A 20,674-nucleotide genomic window follows, 5' to 3' on the forward strand; every position below is an offset into this window, starting at 1 on the left:
ATAGAGATGGAGTCTGTCTCCTCCTACATATTTATTCTTCTATTCCTCTGTATAAGAAAATACCGGGAATCCCCACAGTTCATTAAGTGCCATTCTGATTTTTTATCTAGTGTGCACCCCATCGGACTGTGACTGGAGGACAGGAGCGCTGTTTGTTGACTGCCGTATCAGAGATGTTTAGAGAAAATGCTGAGGCCAGCTAAGTGTCACATCTCCTATCTCATGCTGTCATCGCTCAAAATAGAGATGACACTCAGGAGATGGATTGGAGATGCCCTCCCCCCCCCAACTTCACTTCTTATCTGAGACGGAGGGGAAGGAGTAAAGTAGCATAAACAATGCCACACACTCCTCCCCCTCCTCTTTTACATCCCCACTGAGTTTCCCGGCACTGACAAGTGCCTGCCAATATCTGTTTCATTGTGCACACTGTGTGGCTTGGTGATTTGAGGGAGTGAAAAAAGGTACAATAAGATGATTGAGTGGGATGCTGCTTGTGTGACAGGGCTACACAATCTGTTGAATAAATACAATTTATTATTATATTCCTCTTTTTTTGCACAGATATTTATAGTGTGCCTCTGTCAGAAGTTTTTGTGTGTTTTATACATCTCTGTTAATTCATTGGATAACTGATATGTATTGTTACTGTATATATATTTATATTTTTATATTTGTTTATAGTGCGAGGAGGTCTTAGAACTTATATATTTGTACAGCATGCTGTTTTATATAGGGTTTAGAATGGTATAGGTGGGAAGAAATTAAGGCGGGGGAAAAGGTTAGACAAAGAAATTTAGAGAGATAGGACTACAATCTGCGTATAATGTAATATTTGTAATAGGTTATAATGCAAATATTTTGGTATTGAGTGGGAGGGTATAGTAACACAATAGCCTAATGACACAGACACACACACACAGACACACATACATACATACACACACACACACACACACGGTGACATAAACAGCATATACTGATAAGAATATGAAAATTGACATATTCAACACTGTCACTGAAGTTCTGGCAAATATATTGTGTGTCACCAATAAAGAACACTTAATTGAATGGAGAGAGAAAAAGGCGAGAGAGGGAGCGAGAGATAAAGTCATGAGGACGAGGGAGGAGAGGGAGGGAGAGGAGGGAGGCGAGGAAGTACTTAGAGAGGAGACGCATCATCTGTGCAGTGGTGGAAGCAACATCTCCTGGTCGCAGACTGACAGCACAGCAAGCAGCATTTGCCGAATTGTTTCTGAAACTTTTGTTCTTTGACGCGGCGATGTGGATTTACAAGCTCATTTTCGGACTCTTCGTCATTTCTTGTTCGGGTAAGTTTTGAATAAAGGCATTTTGCTCCCGTACGTCTGCCACTGGGCTGGAGCTGGTGTCACAACGCATTGGTTTGCGCTCCGTGTAAACCAGACAGTTAACAGACGCTTTATACAGTTGACTAAATTATGTTATGTTGTAGCCCAATATACTATCTTGTCTTAATTATGTGTAGCCAAGTGTTTTGTTAATTGTCATACACATTTGTATCAGTTATTTTCGGATCTAGTTCTAACAAGATCGAGTAGTAAAAGTGATGCTTAGTCATGAGAACATTTCTTAAGTTGGACATTTCTGGAAGAAATATGAAAAAGATTTTTTTATCATTAATGACTATCTAGCAGAGGTTTTTTTTATTCTAAACTCTTGTAGTAGACTATTATTGCAACCGCCCTGTGCCAGAGCGCATTGAATCGCATCAAGACTTCCATTATCGGAATGGATCACGACCTAAATACATTCTATGGTAAAGTGAACCGAAACCTACAAACCATTGGATGACAAAATTACCTATATTAAAATGAAATAAGTGCTTAAGTCATCCTGTTGTCTTGACAGAGTGCGTCTTTGCGGCTCGTTGCGCCGGCACTCAGGCAGAGAAACGAGACGGTAAACTCAAGTTGAGGATCGGACTAACTTGATATGCCTCCGCGATCTTCAGGTTGCTCACCGCATCCCAAACACCCAAATACTGAATCTGAAGCTCGGATGTCTTCATGTTGCGTACGTGCTATTCCAAGAATCGAAAGACTGTCGGGCAGCGTTTCATGATTAATGGAAATGTCTAACTGGTCCACACTGCTTCCCAGTAGTGTGTTGGTGTGTGTGGGTATAAATTATTATTATTATAGTTATTATATATAATAATAATAATAATAATAATTATAATTATAATCATGATATCAATAATAATAACAATAATAATAGTCCTTATTAGGCTTGTTTACATTTCAAGTGCAATTCAATGTTCATTATATGATAAAATAGTAGAGATAAAGGTTAAATCAATCCATAAAGTAGGCAGAGTGTTGCAATGATGAGGCTATCATACATTATTCTCATCAGAGCCATAGTCCTTGTGATGATAGCAAAACCTATATAACATAAATACTGCTGAATGGTCATGTTATGTAATTGTGTATCAGAGGGCAAAAGAAATGCGCTCCAGGACTACCAGAAGACCGATGGTATACGGCTGGTTGCCGTGCCTCCCAATTCCTCCCACCTGACCAAAAGCAAGACGCTGAGCATGGCGAAGTGTGCCAAAGCCTGCAGCCGCAACAGACGACTCCCCTTCAGCTGCAGGTATGCCTGCTCTTATGGCTTCATCCGTTTAATCCTTTTGATGTAACATAGTAAAGTATGTAACCTTTCCACACTGTGGATGAATGGCTGTCAATACACACAAAGATCAAAGGGGTGGTTCCTGAGGTTTCTTAATAACACATTCCACATGGATAATGCTGCCAGTCTGGTTTACTCCAGGCCTTAGCTGCTTTGCATACTCATGTCACAGCTGTGGTAATTGCCCTGACATTATTTACTTCACTCTTCCCTTGTTCTTTCTTCGTCCTTTCCTGTCCTTCTTATTCTCTAGAGCATTCCTCTATGATCATAAAAACAGGAAATGCCAGTGGCTGTCGTTCGACAGGAACTCACCAGGAGCCCAGACCCAACAGGACTTCAACTACCAACTCTATCAAAAGAAAGGTGCCCTCTACTGTTCCAACTTTTCATTTAACCACTGACACTAAAGTCACCAGATCTTTCCATCTGAGAAAAAATTCCCTCCATCTAGGATAAATGGTCTGACTTCTAATAAGCAGCATACTCCTTGCTGTTATATATATATGTATGTTTTTTGTATGCATGTATGTTTTATAACCATGTGGTGTAAATACCTATTTTCAGAGTGATTGTAGCTTTGTAATCTTTAAATGGCAAAGACCATTGTCGTGTTTATTGTGTCGCAGCACATAATAGTTCATTTTCTGTCATTAAGTTTGTGTAAACGATGGAAACCCCCACCCAACTTGACTCTGACTGACCACAACAGTGATCTTGCAAGCTGTGTAACCTATTTTACTGGATCCAAATGTTTTGCAGAAGATTAGGAAAACAGATTTGGCTTTTGGCATCTTCGTGAAGCTCTGCATTTTCGCTGAACATCTCCTTCTGTCTGTTTTCTTCATCATCCACACTGCGATCAGTTTGTTGGCTCATCCCACTCACTCACTCTCTTTTGCTGTAATCTTGTCTCTCCTCATCCTTACTCTCTCTGTGTCTCTCATTTAGACTATGTGAGGGAGTGCATTGTGGGTACAGGTCAGAGCTACAGGGGGCGGAGGACGGTGACAGTGAGCGGCATCCTGTGCCAAGCCTGGGCCTCTCCTATACCTCATGAACACAAGTAAGAATCCGATGAACTTTTTAACCACAATGTCAAACAAAGTATGTTAAAGCTGCTTCTTAGTGTAAGTGTTGGTATGTTAGTGATGCAATTAGCTAGTAGCTAGGGGCTAGTCTGTATGTGTCTGTGTGTGTATGAGTATGATATATTTGAGGTTGATTAGGCTCCTGGGAGCAGTCATTCATCAGAACTGACCTCATTGTAACGCTTTACAGCGTCACAGATCATTTCCTGCTATGGCCCTACTGTTTATCTAGGTGTGTGTGCGCATGTGTGTGTGTGTTTGTGTGTGTGAGTGTTTGTGTGTGTCTATGTGTTTTTTTACTGGGATTAGGATCATATCTAATATGCACCCTCTAGTTAGGCTTTAGGCACATCTCCTAGCTAAATTCCCAGATAATGCTAATTCTTCAATATGCAGGCATACTTTGTAATGCAGTGTAACTCCCAATAGAAAAAGGGCCAATTAAGTGGAATTTAAAGAAGGATTCAAGTGAAGCAATTCCTTTTGTGGGATTATGGAAGTTAAATTAAAACTAATCTTTTGTGATTAACCGGTAAGAAACAAGATAACTGCATTTATCCTTCACAAAATATCTAACAAAGTATTTAGTCTCATATTCGGTCTACTGGAAATGTAGTTTAGGTGTCTAAAACATGACAATATGACACATCCAATCAGCGTGGTTAAAATAAAAATATACTGCAATATTGTGTGTCAAGAGAGGACAACGAAAAAAAGAGAACTGCGGAGAAAATACGAATAAAATAAGAACAAAGTTCATCACTTGCCAGGTATTTTAATAACCATCAGAGAATCTCAGAAACAACACATACACCTTGTCTTGTTATCTATGAACTACATGATACCTCCTTCCTTCTCCACTCCCCTCAATTCAAAGGTATTAAATAACTTTGAAAAGATTTGTAGTGAGAGTGAGATATTGCTGCAGCAGACGAATCAAAGAGGGCAGTGCACATTTGTACCTCCAGTGAACCTGCTTTATCAGACTGCTATTAATGTCTCTGTATATCTGGTAATTAAACCCAGGCGCTTTGTATGTTTTAACAGTTAGCTTACAGGAATGGGAAACTCTCTCTCTCTCTCTCTCTCTCTCACACACACACACACCCACACACAAGAACAAATTGCATTCTTATCCGTGAAATGTTTCTCCTCATTTTTGATTGCCCAGCAAAGGCCTTCTCGTTTCTGTACCTGTCATTAAGGCAGACAGAAAGACTGCTTCAGAACATTATCTTTTCATCATTATATGAAAAAAACACAGCTTGACTCAAAGACTATACTTTGTCTAACATGGCAACTGGTGACCACAGCCATGTGCTTGCCTGATGTAGAAGATATGAGTCATTTTTTTGTGTTTACACAGAACCTGCCTCATGGAAAACTAACATTGCTTCAACATATTAATGTGTTTCCTCTCATTAATAACATCATGTCATCAATGGTTTAACCCTTTAGCTTTGCCATCAATTACTTTCTAATTTTCACCGGTCGTGTTTGCAGGCAGGTTTCGGCCCTCAGACTGAAGCAGCAGCTGTCTCATAAATTAGCAGAGGATTCATCATTCTGTCAAAGAGATATATAAAACGACAACAGCAACTGTGGCCTTGGGTGATTTTCAAAAAGAAGTTGCTCTATATGACAGCTGAATAATTTGGCAACCGGTCTTGATAGAGTACATGTGCCTGTTTGTGTAACGGCAGCTCTGCTCCTGACAGATTCATGTCTAAGAGGTTCGGAAAGAAGGACCTCAGAGAAAACTTTTGTCGCAACCCAGACAACTCCACTGTTGGCCCATGGTGCTTTACCACCGACCCCCGGCCACACCTCAGACACCAGGAGTGTGGCATACCACAGTGTTCACAGGGTAGGCCACACACACACACACACACACACACACACACACACACACACACACACACACACACACACACACACACACACACACACCACGTCTGTGTGTATTTTAGCTGACATTTATCTTAAATACTGTAATGCCCATTCCCCGTGACCAATTGAGGCTTGATAGTCTTAAATGAGCTACAGCATTTTAGGCAATCACATGCATGCCTTCGACAAAGCAACGATGGCTTTAACTGTGCTCTACTTTACGTGTGTGCATATGTGTATGGGGCACAGGCATTTATTTGCTGAGGCCAGCTGCAGCCGTTTCCAGGTGTGTGGTTCAGTTTATGCTGTCCTCTCTTATTCCATCAGGTTCAGGTTTTGTAAATGGTTTGTACCTAAAGAGGCTGGTGTTGGAATGTTAGAGGATATTAATCCCCTGTTGTCTCCTTTAGATAAATTGTTGACTATTTTATCCATCCCTGTGGCACATGTAGAAGGTAACTGCTGAGTTTGAGTTATGGGTCTGTAAAAGTAAAACTTGTGATGAAAGAAAAACACTTGTCCGGCAAAGTTTTAGCCTCAATGTTACATCACACAATATTACTGTCAGGCACTGGTGTCTTCCTGAAGAAAGGGATGATAACGACCTATGTTATCTCATCCCCGGGGAGTCATGCTCTCAGAGAGGTTGTTTTCTCTGCATGTACAGTATGACACTGGATCACCTTAATGAGGAACCAGGCTGTGGCTTGATAAGACATTATGGGAATCCTTCTTGCTCTCCAACCTACATATGGTGTCCAACTGGGTTATCAGAACTTGTACACATATAATTACTTTTTTATTTTGATTAAGAGCCTGGGTTCAGATAATGACTGGAAGGGTTTCTCGAGAAATTAGCTTGTCCTAATAGGAAACATACACACAGTCATGCAAACATGGCGTGCGCAAACACACATACTCATTCAGCCAGTGGTATTAAAAGTGTCATGGCAGCAGTGGACTCATAAGCATCTGTTTCCAATCTGAATCACTCTCTGTTGTTTACACTGACAGTGTGTACTAGTCACCATGCAAAACATGGTGCCTTTTTTACATCAAAGAGAACATTGCAGTTAGTATGATACATAATATGTGCGTCCATACATTAAGTGTACGTGTATAACGTCTGAGTATTGTGTATTGCTTTGTCAACTCACAGCTATATTACTAAAAGTATCTTAAGTTGTTACTCTTTGTGTTTATGGTCGTGTGTGTCTGTGTGCTTCTTTGCTGCATAGTTGAGTGTATGAACTGTAATGGGGAAGATTACAGAGGACCCATGGACCACACAGAAAGTGGAAAGGAATGCCAGCGCTGGGACCTGGATGATCCACATAAACACCTGTACCACCCCAAGAGGTAACACACACACACACATCTGCATCACTCAGCATCACACTAAATTGTGAATGCTCAATCACACTTAGGCCCACACACATGGACACACATAACTGTATAGCAAAAAAGCATGAGAATATAATAACAAGTTCACACAATAATTTCCTGTGGTTGTGGTGCACTAACTCTGGCGTGATTTGGAGTCAGCCAGTGTGCCTTTCCCTGAAGGAATGCCATCAGAATTCAATGTGTAATTGTATGTTTTTAGCAGCACTCCAGTATGCTGTGAATACTCTTCCTTCTCACTTAATTGGCCCAAATGCCGTTAAGCGCTCAATAGATTAGGAAGCAGACTGGGGTCCATTTAGACTGGGGTCCATGAGATAAGCTTATACCTATTATAGGGAGGCCATATATTTTACTCTGTATTAGTATTCCTTACATAATCCTTGTTTGTGTATGTGCAAGTCTGCTGTGTGCGTGTGCCTCTGTGTCAGGAAAGTGTTACAGCCAGTTGGATGGCAGGTGGTCTGGATTAGTGGGGACTCGTTAACACATCCTTAATCATCCCAGTGTTTGTGTAAACGAGGTCCCAGACTGCTTACAGCACTAATGTAATGAGAGGGTCCCACAGCCTGATTCTGCACGCCTGGAGGCTGGAGGCTTGAAGGGATATTGGAATTTGGGATGACTTACTGTAGAACACCTGTGGTGGTGCAGCTTATTATCTTCCTCAGTCCCCTGAGCTCTGATTAGATTCACAGATGGAGTCCTTGCACCATTCCAGTTATCAATGCTTCAGTTGCGTGCAAGAGGGAATTATCTCTCCACTTCTACACAATTCTCCTAAGGAATTTGGAAGAAAAATGCAACAGTATGGTACTTGTTTTGTGCTTTTTTACTCTTATATCGCTTTTGTCTATACACTAAGGTTGTTGTACTGCATGTTTTGTATTAGGTACCCAGACAAGGGCCTGGATGATAACTATTGTAGGAACCCAGACGGACGCCACAGACCCTGGTGCTTTACCACAGACCCAAACACGCACTGGGAGTACTGCAACATCAAAGTTTGTGGTAAGCAAGCGTACATGTTTGTTTGTGCGTGGTTGAATGTCATGCATGTTAAGTGGAAGTCTATGTATGTCTGTGTATGGGAGTGTTCCGTACAGGCCCATGAAGTGTGACTGACGGCACCAAAATTTACAACTTCCTGTACCTTCCATTTTACCACTCCTCTCACTCTTATTGGCTTATACTATGACACACACACACACACTTTGGTTTGACTCTCTGTTATGTCTTCTCTAATAGCCAGAATGTTTATTTTTCCCCTGCACCACTGGACTGCTGTTTATTGTTCTATGCCAGCTCTTATGTGTGGTGGTGAAACTGCACTGGGCTCAGTTACTGCTCTACATTAACCTCCTGTTGCACATACAGACACAACACGAGGGTCACACACAATACACACAGATTGCTTTCATTACATCTCATACACTTAGCGTAAGTGATTGGTGTGTAAGAGTTAGGTGCACATCTGTCTTTGTGTTTTGGGTGTCTATACTTATACACAATCTTACTGTAGTTGACCTATAATCACTGAGAACACCACTGTGGTCCTCAAGAACAGAGAGAGCGCTGGTGCTATTGTTGGAATTAGCATCTTTCTTCTGGGTCTGTGACTGTTTGCCTGTTAGAATCATCAGCACTCCTGGCACCATGTTTACTAGATGGCACGTCTTCATGTGGACCCAGTGATTCACTGTTCCCCCACTCTCTCTCTCTCTCTCCCTTTCTGATATGAGAGTTTGTTGGGAACAGACCAAGTTTACGACCCAGTTAGTTTTAATCAAAACAAGGCAGAGAGGAGAGAGACAAAGTGTTCTTTTGTCAAGACCTGCTCTTTTGTTTACTGTCACAACTAGTGCAAATCTATTTTTAGACATATTGTATGGACAGAAAATGTCTGTTTTAGAATCTTGAAGATCTGCAGCTTTGCACATTGTTGGATACAATGACGCACATTGTGCAGGCTAATGAACTTGTGTTCATTGCGTAATGAGCAGCCCTTCTATAAAGAAAAGTAGAGCAGATAAGATTTCCTGCCTTGTTTTTTTTAAATTTTGGCCATATCAGGCTCATTATACTGTGAGTATTTTAAACCCATTGAGTGAGCTGTTCTGTGGAAAGCAGGTGGCCAAGACATTGAGGCTGTTCAGCCATCAAAAGCACTGTCACAGTGTCTACTTTCTCACTGCTAAATGATTTACTGTTCATCCTCACTTATAATGGTGTGTACATGTTCTACAATACCTTTATTATAACTGGATAAAGGGAAGTAGTTGAGATTCTCATGCAAACACTTTATAACCCGAGGGTGCAGAGACAATACATTATAGACAAGAGAAAATGATTTGGGCAATTCAGTTGGGTATCACTCTGGACCGGAGCAAATTGTAGAAATAACAATAGAAGGTCAGGCAGATAGAAACATGTGTGGTGTGCTATGCTTGCAGTGTGCTATGCTTGGTAATCTATCGTTCATCAAGTTTTCAGTGCATTCCCACAGTTCATCTGAAATCCTTCATCTGTAAACATGCTGTGTGTTACCTTGACCAGTCACCCACCCCTTCATATATTTTGCACATTCACAGAAACATCTCCTAAAAGTAATGTGGTGGAAACAACCGAGTGTTACCAGGGCAGAGGAGAGGGTTATAGAGGGACAGTAGACGTGATGCCCAACGGACTCATCTGCCAACACTGGGACTCTCAGTATCCCCATAACCACACATTCCTACCTCAAGCCTACCCCTGCAAGTGAGTCATACACTACTTCCTCACTCACCCACCTGCATGCATTTATATCCAAACAGATTACAGAATGACTTTCTCTGCGTTTTCCAGAGACCTGAAAGAAAACTACTGTCGGAATCCAGATGGCCAAGAATTCCCTTGGTGCTTCACTACGGACCCAAGAGTCCGCACAATGTTCTGCACCAACATCCCCCAGTGCGGAACCCAAAACAAGCCCGTCAGTGGTGAGAGACTCGACAGCTTTATTTCACACTCAAAACAGCAATGAGAAAGCTGATCTTCACTACATCCCAAGCAGAGAAATAGCCTACTTTTTTATATTTTGTGGACAAGTTCACATGAGACCCTGTGACATTGGCTTGTAACCACGTATTCTCTGTCCCTGCGGGGTACTATAGCCCAATAGGATTGTGGGAAGGACTGACCACCTCGCCTTAAATAAACTAACTCTGACAGCAGCTCAGGATTGTCAGGTCTCACTGGACAGTGAAAGATGGAGTAGAAGGATTATTGCTGAATGGAAGTCTTTCTGGGGTAGCAAGAGATTTGGAAATAAAAGATGTAGATCTATGGCTGAGCACACAAATGCAAATTTCCCAAGGGATCTTAGGGACATGTCTTTTAGATTATGTGCCCTTGCATTGGGAATATAAACCCCCTCTGAGATTGTGTTGTGGTCTACCCTTGAGTGTTGAATATGTTCCCATATAGAAATGAGATGCATGGTGACAGACAGCTTCAAAACCTTTTTTATGACCCCTATTTTTCTAGGCATCATTGTGGATGACTTTTTTGTGTTCCCAGCTCTGTATATTCCAGATCCAATGACAAGCACGATATCTCAGAAACTCAGGGTTGTTTTTTTTATCGTTTGTAGTACCACAATACAAAGAATGCACAAAAACTAAAACTATTGTCGGGGTTTTGTGATGTTGAGCACTGCCTGTTATGCATGTTTTTTGTTCAAAGCTGTTTGTTCATAGAGACATGAAGTATGACTGTCTAATCTTTGGTCAAAATACAGACTGCTACAACGGCTTTGGAGAGAACTACCAAGGAGAGCAGTCAAGGACTAGATCAAACCTGCCTTGTGCTCCCTGGAGAGACCACAACAACAGGTCAGCCCACTGGACCTCTGCTACTTTCTAACCTAATAACTTTTCCAAACTCCTCCAGTGATGTACAAAACAGACCTGCACCATCACCATACTGCAGACAAGCACTTCTGTCTAAAACACAGATTAAAATGTCACACAGGTAGTCTAACACAATGTAGTTTTTCCTTTTTTCCAAAAGCTCAATGCGATCAAAGGAAATAATTATTGGCAGAAGATATGCTAATTTAATACATTCAACAGGTGGAATAATTCTTGAGAAATTACCTCTTTGTGATACAAGCTTGTGCATGACAGCCTCAGTAACGAGGGAAATCTGTCTGTGTTTTTAAGGAACCATGTGTGCGAACCTGAGACGTGGTGGTTAGTGTGGGGAGGCGCCCTATTATTGACCTCTAGTTTCTTCTTATTGTTGTTAGCGGATCAAGTCAGGCCTCTTGTTCCTCAGAAGAGAAAACGGCTCCTGTGGGTGCCGTGACTGGCCTCTCCAGCATCTCCTAACGACTAGAGAAGTGTTTCCTTGAAGATGACCTAACTCAGCAGGAATGACTCTGAGTGATAACTTGGCTGGGGGATATACACTTCACTCCTCAGCTTTGACCCCAAACCTCTCCTTTGTAGCAACACTTCAAAGCCAGTCAGCTCCACTGCTTGGCTCCTGCCCAAGGGTCAAAAGTCAGGGTTAGGGAGTCCCAGTGAGAGTTGGCTGTTATGCTAGCTGCTAGAAACACAACACACTCTGGATTACTGTGATTTGGTACCCAGCATCCCTCTCCAATGTCTCCATGTTCCCTTACAATTGTCCCCCTTATCGGTCAAGGAATTCGTTTTGGGAAAATGTTCTGTTTGTGGTTTTAAAATTCTTACAAGAATACCCTCATGTGTGGGATATGTCTGCATGAGCATGTATAAGATGTGTGACTGTAGGTGGGTGCATACTGTTTTAGTGAGTAATTCCTCTGCAAATCACCTCCTTATCTTGCCTAAAGGGACAGAGCCTACACAGCTGTGCAGTTTGAATGTCCAGATCCTATCTGGCAAAATGTGTTCAGCTTTTACTAATGGTTATAAATCACTAGCAAATCCTTTAACTTTCATCAACAGCAGGATTATCTGCTTAAAGGGGACAACAAACTTCCTTTTGTTTTGAAAATTGTCTTTGGGCTTACGGAATGTTGAGGAAAGATAAGTTATTGGATCTTTTGTGTGTGTGTGTGTGTTTGTCCAGTGGCGAAAGGGGCCTGCTGATGGCTGGCCTGGAGGGAAGCTACTGTAGAAATCCTGATAAAGACAAACATGGTCCCTGGTGTTACACCAACAACACTGCCATTCCCTGGGACTACTGCAATGTAAAACCATGTGAGTGGACAAAAGTGTGTACATGCAAGCCGCACACAATCACAAATAGAGACACACAGTTATGGGAAAACAATTAGTGAGACTGTGTGAAAAAAGGTTTTTCTGTCTTCTTGGTCTGTGAGCTAGTGTAGATTTGTCTGCACAGTCTCTGATTGTCTTTCTTACTTACACTTACACACACACACTTTATTTGTAGTGTGTAGATCTGTCTACACTCGCAGGTCAGTGTGTGTCAGAGGAGATTCACAACTCATCAGGAAGACAGGGGAGGGCTTCTTCTAACTATTACCACATGGACCAAGAGCCTGAGGCATCATGACTGTGTGTTGTGTGTGTGTGTGTGTGTGTGTGGTGTGTGTGTGTGTGTGTGTGTGTGTGTGTGTGTGTTGGTGTTTGTTAAATGAGGATTCAGATTGTATAGAAATAAATGAAAACCAATTGTCGGTATGGAATTAAAGAACACATACTGTGGCGTGGTCCGTTAAGGCTTGTTACATTCAATCAAAGCCCTCCAGATTTGAAAACAATGCTGACTATGTCATGAGAGACAAACAAAATTGTCCTGGTGGTCACCCTTATGTATTCACCACCGTGTGAGGTGGCCTCTTATCTTGCATCGGTAAATTCTCCCTGATCCCTTGTTTGTCTCCTCTTCTTTCTGCAGGTGATGCTTTGCAGAACACCATTCCACTGGGTGAGTGTCTATGTCTGTCTGTGTTTGCCAGTAGCTCAGCTGCTGAACTGTATTTGATAGCCTAGGCAAGAAGTGGTGTTTTCAAAACCTCAATGAGTCCTTTTTATGTCCAGCTAATAAGGTACATAATGCAGGACATTATGTTGTCATAGTGGCTTCTGTTTTTCTTATGAACATAATAACTCAAGAACAGAGGATGAACCCCTCAATCTTTTGACATATAGAGTTTAAATGACACACGTGTTATATGAACATTTTCAATAATGACCTTAATTAATGGCCTGGTTATGTTTATATATAATGATGATTATGACAAATCATTAGGCAGGTCACGTGCCTCTTCTAGTGTGACTGTGTAAACAATATTTCACCACTAACTACAGAATGTCTGTGCCTGTGAATGCATGTTAATGTCTTCAACTAAATGCGTATTATATGATATAAGATGTATTGAACTATTTGTGTGTGTTTGTGTCTTTCTGCTTTTCCAGGTGAGCTGTCCTCTGTGGGGTGTTTTATCCATAAAAGAACAAGGATCGTGGGAGGAGGTCCGGTGGGCATATCAGACGGCAGCTGGATGGTCAGCATACAGAGAGGGTACGGCGTTGCATTTCATATTCTACACATTTTCCTCTACCACTGAAGAAGAACAGTAGGTCATCCTGCCCAGACCACCTTTGAATTCATAAAACAATTCAGTAGAATAGTTTTTCTCTTTGTTTTCGGCGGCGGGTTCAAATGATGTTTCAGAGGGCCGCCCGCCATGCCTAGATGTAAACATGGGCAGGCAAACATTTTTAGATAAAGTAGCTTCCTTTATTCCAAACATTTATAATTCATCAGTAGCTTCAAAGGGCAATGGAACTCGCCTAATTGTAAGAAGCCAATTAACTGTTCTAAAGGTGAATTTTAAGTTGTCCAAAGCCCACATTCACTGGATCTTTTAGTTAGTTTATATATTATATAGAGATCATATGGACTAACATTGTATTGCTATGTTTTTACTCTACTACTGGATGTCCCTCTCCTCAAATTTTACATACTTGGGGAACAACTGGATTTCTTTAACTTCTTGACTGGTGTATTGGTATTGTATTATGTGTGTCTTGTGCTCTTTTCAGGTCACAGCACTGGTGTGGGGGTTCACTAATACGAGAGGACTGGGTACTCACTGACAGACAGTGCTTCTCCTCATGGTAACTTCAATGCTCGCTCTCTGTTAATGTAATTTCTTTCCTTTTGTTTGAACATTAAACTGTGAGTGCATTTTGCTTCTTTTACCCTTAGTGTATTAAATGTAAGATGTATTTGTTCAGTATGTATTTCTTTTTATTAAGTACCTAACTGACTCTCTTCACTCACTCATGTCTGTCCTTGTTAGTCTGAGTTTGTAGAGTGTAATATTTTTATTAAGTATTAACTCTGTCTTCAGTGTTCCAGACCTAAGTGAGTATCGGGTGTGGCTGGGAGTCTCTGATATTCGAGAGGGTGCTCCTGACTGGTCCAGGAGACAGGAAGTGAACATAGCTCATGTGATTTGTGGTCCTGAGGGTTCCAGTTTAGCACTCATAAGACTGTCAAAGTGAGTTCCTGGAAAAATAATCTCAAAGATATGTTGATATACTTTTGTGTTGTGAAGTTTAATCATGCTTTGTACTTTCTGTGCTCATAACAATACATTTAGGCCTGCCCTTCCTGCAGACAATGTCCATACACTTCAGCTACCTGTGGCTGGGTGCTCCATCCCAGAGGGAACAACATGTAAAATGTATGGATGGGGGGAGACCAAAGGTACTGATATTCTATATTCACAACAGCTGCTGTATCTACTCTCCAGGTCTGCACTATATTACATAAATATTGCATTTCTACTCCAGCAGGCCTGGATTATTTTGGATATTGTGGAGGTGCCAAAGTATATTGTAACACAGTCCTCTCTCAAATAATTGGTTACTGTCTAGCTTAGGCCATAAGTTTCTTTAACTCTGGGTCAGAACTGCTTCTTGGGTGGCTTGATATACAGGCGGGACCACGAAAGATTGATATTTTTAATAAAAGTTCAAATGTGCCATGATTTATGTATAAGCCATAAAGATTTATAATAACAACCACAATGACAATATTATTTAAGACCATGCCAAAAATGTAGGCGTTCTACAATACAATGGTGTAATTTGTACTGCATATGCTACAACAGAACAGAGGCATAATGAGTGCAACCTTCAACTCTTTTAGGCACTGGCCATGATGACATATTGAAGGCAGTCGACCTGCCCATTGTCAGTAATGTGAGGTGTAGAGAGATGCACAGAGGAAACCTCCACATCACCAATACCAAGATCTGTGCAGGAGGCAGGAGGAATGAGGGAGTTTGTGAGGTAAACTGTTATTTATTCATCTTCTTTTCCCAGTGTGTTGTTTATTGAGCCCAAATAACTGGTTCAGTGATCAGAAGAACAACTATTTAAGAATGCATATGGTGCATTTAGTCCTTGTTGAAGGCCTTTAGACTATTGGATAAAGTAATTGTTCCCAGTGTGAAACTAGGAGTATATTAGCGCCTTGGTTAAACATAGAGCTCAGTTTGATCCGCATTTCAAATAAATGTTCTTTAAATCTGTAGGCTTAGTATTCAGTCTGTTGTAAATAGAGCAGCTGGAGACTGTTTCACTAAATTTCATCAGCGATCAAAGTCTTGGTTTTGTGGTTTCTAGCTTTGGAGGAGAGCTGTCCATGTTCACAAATACTGGTGGTGCTGTCTGTCACTGAGAGCTTAAACTGCATTTCACTTCAATTTAACTATTGCTCAACCAGCAATGTAGAAAAATGTGCTATCTATTTCTTCTTTTGCAGAGGGATTACGGTGGCCCGCTTGTGTGTCAGGATGGTGAGATCAGGGTTATTGTGGGAGTGAGCGTCCATGGCAGAGGCTGCGCTCGTGCCAACCAGCCTGGCATCTTCATCAATGTGCCTTTCTACACACAGTGGATCTACAAGGTCTTCAAATATTACCCCAACCCTGAGACCCAATAGAAAATGAAACAACCAATTCAAATCTAGAGCCTCTACTCTGTAAATCCAGCTGTGCACTCAGGGCACCTGGTATTTCTGTTACCTGCATAGCCCACAGATCAACAAGAACCGGATCTGAGCACTCTTAATATATGAATGTAAACACTGTGATTTATACACATCATAAACCGATACCATACTGATTCTTTGACTGAGTTGGGAGCAGACCAGGAAAACATTTGGTTTCTTCCATTTTTATGGTTTTCTTTTGGTAGCAAATCCACCAGAGTGGTATGTGTGTTTGTGGATACTCTTGATTCCTGGCATTACTTGAATGTTTTAACACCAAAGTACAGTGGTTCAGCAGCTCCTTTGTAGAGTACATCAATGGGCCACTTAGAAAACTATCCAGTGGTAGGGCAATGCTAAGGGCACTCTTGTCAAGCTCCATGCATCTCCAGAGGGCTTAGACAAAGTGGTCCTTACTGTACATAGTATTTTAATGAGTGTATTTATGACACTCCAAAGGTGATTTGGGTCTTATAGATCTATGACAAGAGGAATTAATGTTGTGGTAGGCAGATAAATGATGTACAGTCTTATACACATTTTAGCTTTTAGCCAAGTGTCTGTCCCATAATCATGTCAGGTGTACAGAAACACCAAAATGAATACCATTTTCAGTATTTGAATGTTTACCACAAAGCCACTGACTGTATATATGATTATGCTCTTTGCATTCTGTGTAGATGCAAAAAGGAATGCATGGTTGGTCAGCTTCATAGGATTAAAAAAAAAGCAGAAAATGTAACATTCATGTTCACAAGTTCTTTCTATACAAGATTGAATATTTCCTGTTGTGTTAATTCATCGTGCTAGTGTATGCATCAGTTTTTGTATGTGTTTCTGCAGCAGTGTTGGTATGCAAAAATAAAACTGCAGATGGAGTGTGTGTGCGTGTGTGTGTGTGCGTGTGTGTTTGAGCCTGAGCTGAATGAATTATCCTCTCCCCACACTCAGACCTTGGCAGACCTCCAATTTCAATCCACTCTGGATATTAGAGTCACAAACTTTATCACGGAAATGAAGGGACGCTCTGTAACTGCATTGTCCGTAATGGATGCTTCACTGAGATGACTGAAATGGCCCTTGAAACAAATTAACACATCTCTTTTAGCAGTGTCAATGATCGAGATGGCTTCTTAGAACAACTGCATTATATTTGTATAAGATTGAGAAAATGTTTCTGTGTGTATGTGTGTGCACTGAAAGATGCAAGCTGCTATTCTACAGGTTGTACAATACTGTCCTGTGCTCTCTGTATTATGCACATTCACTATACATTTCATGTCATCATAGCCAATATTTTAAATGTTAAACCCAATTCCAGCAATTATTTGAAATGTTTTATGATGTCTGTTACTATATTAAATGTTTTTTAATCTATGAGTATTTCATGTTTTAAATGTTGCATTCTTTAAATGCCCTACTGATTTTTCTATGCAAAATATGCTCTGTCTCAGCCAGTTCTCCTGCTTGTTGTATAGTTGAGTCAAAGCTGTTGTGCTTCCCTACCAGAAGATGGCACCACAGCACAGAGACTATAAAGACTTGGTAATCTTACTAATCTCTCTCTCTCTCTCTCTCTTCCACACACACACACATTTTCACATCTTTAGTCACACTCTAATCCATTTACATGCACACATACACACTCATACCTACACATACCACCCATCCAGCCTTGAAGCTGTCCTTGATCAAATACTACAACAGAATGGCAGTATTCTGCTCTCACTGTATTCAGCGTTTTAATAAAAATGGAGTCAAAGATAGATAAGATTGGGCACAAGATGTATGTGTGAGTTTGTGTGAGGGGGATGAGAAACAGAGTGAGTAAAGGTAAAAGAGCGCAATAAAGCCTGGAACTGAGAGCTGGAGATTAATTGTGAATCCATTGATGCTGTATTAAGGAACTTCTGGAGCAAGCAGAAAATACATGGAGATCGGCATTTTCTGTTGCTATGCACACTGTTCGCACTGATGCTGACACAACACACACATATGCAGTAGGCTACACACACACACACACACACACACACACACACACCCCACACAGGCACATGAACAGAGCACTCTGTGATAACAGATACTGTAGAAGCATCAAAGGGAGATGCAGAGTAAGAAGTTTGCTTTCATTTGCAGTCAACTGGATGGACAGAAAATGTAGACATAAACAAGACAGATAGAAAGAGAACTGCACACACACACAAACACAGACACACACACAGAGTGGCTGACTTGACCCTGGCTCAGTGCACTGTGAGATCTATAGCATACATGAGGCTAATGATCCAGAGAACATTGCCTGTGTCAGGGCTGTTCAGGTTGGCAAGAAAGCATTTTGTGTGTGTGTGTGTGTGTGTGTGTGTGTGTGTGTGTGTGTGTGTGTGTGTGTGCGTAAGAGTGTTAAAAAGAGAGCAGGCTGAGATGCACATTTACTCATGAACCAAAAGGTCTTTTGATGTGTAGTCTAATTTAACAAAGTGGCTTGATTCCAAATGTGTTTATAATTATATTTGCATGTTAATAAGTTATACTGTATAGTAAATACTGAAGTATTTTATAACACAATGAACCTCTTCAGATGTATCATTGTTGGTGGTCTCAAAATAAAGTCAGTTGGTATGTTATGATTTAGTAGACCAATAATCACTTTCCAAAAAAGCTATTTTTTCATCATAACAGTTAATAGGGAATTTTTCAAAGACAAAATCAAGAAATAAATGTATTTGCAGTGTTGTAATATGACAGGTTGAGGATTAAAGGGAGACAGGTACAGATGAGTAGTGTGTGCCTGAATGAAAAAGGGAAAATGGGAGAGAGAAAGAGAGACTGATTGTTCCAGAGAAAGGCTTTTATGAGCCACACGACTCCCATTACAGATCATTGAGTTTCAGACTTAGTTAAGAATATCTTTCATAATCTAATTGGGTTGTCTTTGTAATGTCATCTAACCTCTTTTCAGGCACTTTCTTCCCTCTCTGCGGACTCTTCCGTTTTAAGACCCGTTGTGTATGAGTGCATATTATATAACTGTCATGTGTAGGATTACAACATCTGAGACAGAAAGGGGTGTGTGTGTGTGTGTGTGTGTGTGTGTGTGTGTGTGTGTGTGTGTGTGTGTGTGTGTGTGTGTGTGTGTGTGTGTGTGTGTGTGTGTGTGTGTGTGTGTGTGTGTGTTAATACTAAAGCGTTTTAAATAATCCGTCCCGTATGTAACAGTATTTCATCTGGTTACTTGACTCACAATTCTGCCCTCACACTTAGTTTACCATCAAGATGATTCCCACTTTTCTTCATGTTTCATCAGTTTCTTTTCATAGTACAGTGTGTTCAGATAAAAACCACCACAATCAAATGCAACAGAGCAAGTAAAAAACATACTGGCCTTTCCCACACTTCAAAAGGTACTCTGACGATAACATCCAATTTACTACAAACATTAGTAGCCTTTCTCTTAGGGACTCACATCTTACAAACTTTAAAACTAGTGGTAGTAAGGTGGTGTTAGTGAAAACTAAAAAAAAGTCGGAAAATGGTGCAAAAAGGTCACATTTCTGTCAATTTTATAACCCAGGAGGACAACACAAGGGTTAAATGTATTTGCACGCTAGTGGGCCTGTTATTCAGATTCCTACCAACTTTTTAGCCAGAAATTGCAATTCAGAAACTAAGGGAGGTAGAGCAATCTATATGCAGTACACACAATAGAGCACAATGCTCATGAAATTAACTGTCCAAATCCAACCAAGTGTTCAATAAACATCCGGACTGCTGGAGACTGACGTCTCATTGTAAAAATGCTCATGCATGAGATGAGGTGTGCAGCAAACTGTCATTAAGCAGGTGTGGTGAAATGAGCTCCCTTTGGCTGTTTTCTTCAGCTTTTCCTTTGGATTAATGCATGATCTTGTTAGACGTTTTATTAGAAGTAGACAGTTAGTATCAGAGTCTGGTGGGAGACTTTGCTCGCTGGTGTGGCACTAACTGCCTACAACTCCACACCTCAAGACAAAAGAGCTGATCATTGACTTTGGGAGGTCCAGACCGAGCCCGCGACCAGTCCTGCTAGAGGGAGTTGAGGTGGAGGCAGTGCAATCATACAAATACCTCGGACTGTGGCTGGATAATAAACTGGACTGGACAACACACACCAGCCACCTGTATAGAAAGACACAAAGCCGGTTGTACTTCCTGAGGAGATCTTCGGTCTTTCAACATCTGCAGCAAACTGCAGTGGATGTTTTACCAGTCTGTGGTTACCAGTGTCCTCTTCTAGACTGTGGTGGGCTGGGGTGGCAGCATATCCAAGAAGGACACCTCCAGGCTGGATAAACTGATCAGGCGGGCTGGCTCTGTGGCATGAAGCTGGACTCACTGGTGACAATGGCAGAGAGGAGGACACTGGACAAACTGTTGGACATTATTGACAATGCCGGCCACCCCTTGCACACCGTGATCAGCCCCCAGAGGAGCCTGTTCAGTGGAAGGCTGCTCTTTCCCAAGGGTAGGAGCAATAGACGCAAGAACTTCTTTGTCCCTCATGCCATCAGACTCTACAACTTCTCTCTCAGGGGGAGGAGGAAATAGGATGAAGAGGACGGTAAAGGACAATA

At 41.2% G+C, this 20,674-nt stretch overlaps 1 protein-coding gene across 2 annotated transcripts; it reads left to right on the plus strand.

Moving 5' to 3' along the window:
- Positions 1 to 1,133: 1,133 nt before the first annotated feature.
- Positions 1,134 to 17,145, plus strand: hgfb (hepatocyte growth factor b). Of its 2 annotated transcripts, none has more exons than XM_032524527.1 (18): positions 1,134 to 1,331; positions 2,478 to 2,637; positions 2,930 to 3,042; positions 3,628 to 3,742; positions 5,471 to 5,634; positions 6,896 to 7,016; positions 7,954 to 8,072; positions 9,653 to 9,818; positions 9,906 to 10,039; positions 10,840 to 10,933; positions 12,159 to 12,289; positions 12,954 to 12,983; positions 13,475 to 13,580; positions 14,105 to 14,179; positions 14,416 to 14,565; positions 14,668 to 14,774; positions 15,219 to 15,361; positions 15,837 to 17,145. In XM_032524527.1, exons 1-18 carry the CDS (start codon positions 1,283 to 1,285, stop codon positions 16,014 to 16,016), a joined length of 2,157 nt encoding a protein of 718 aa, XP_032380418.1. In that variant the 5' UTR covers positions 1,134 to 1,282; the 3' UTR covers positions 16,017 to 17,145. The 2 variants fall into 2 exon arrangements, with proteins under 2 accessions (XP_032380418.1, XP_032380419.1); XM_032524528.1 differs by having other exon boundaries at positions 5,486 to 5,634.
- The last annotated feature ends 3,529 nt before the right edge of the window (positions 17,146 to 20,674 follow it).

Source organism: Etheostoma spectabile, chromosome 8, assembly GCF_008692095.1.
Source record: "Etheostoma spectabile isolate EspeVRDwgs_2016 chromosome 8, UIUC_Espe_1.0, whole genome shotgun sequence".
NCBI lineage: Eukaryota > Metazoa > Chordata > Actinopteri > Perciformes > Percidae > Etheostoma > Etheostoma spectabile.

Excerpts from the sequence above, each read along its gene's own strand:
- hgfb (XM_032524527.1), top strand. The coding sequence starts at position 1,283 with ATGTGGATTTACAAGCTCATTTTCGGACTCTTCGTCATTTCTTGTTCG. Across the intron at positions 2,638-2,929 it reads CGACTCCCCTTCAGCTGCAG|AGCATTCCTCTATGATCATA; the intron begins GTATGCCTGCTC and ends CTTATTCTCTAG. Across the intron at positions 13,581-14,104 it reads ATGGTCAGCATACAGAGAGG|GTCACAGCACTGGTGTGGGG; the intron begins GTACGGCGTTGC and ends TGCTCTTTTCAG.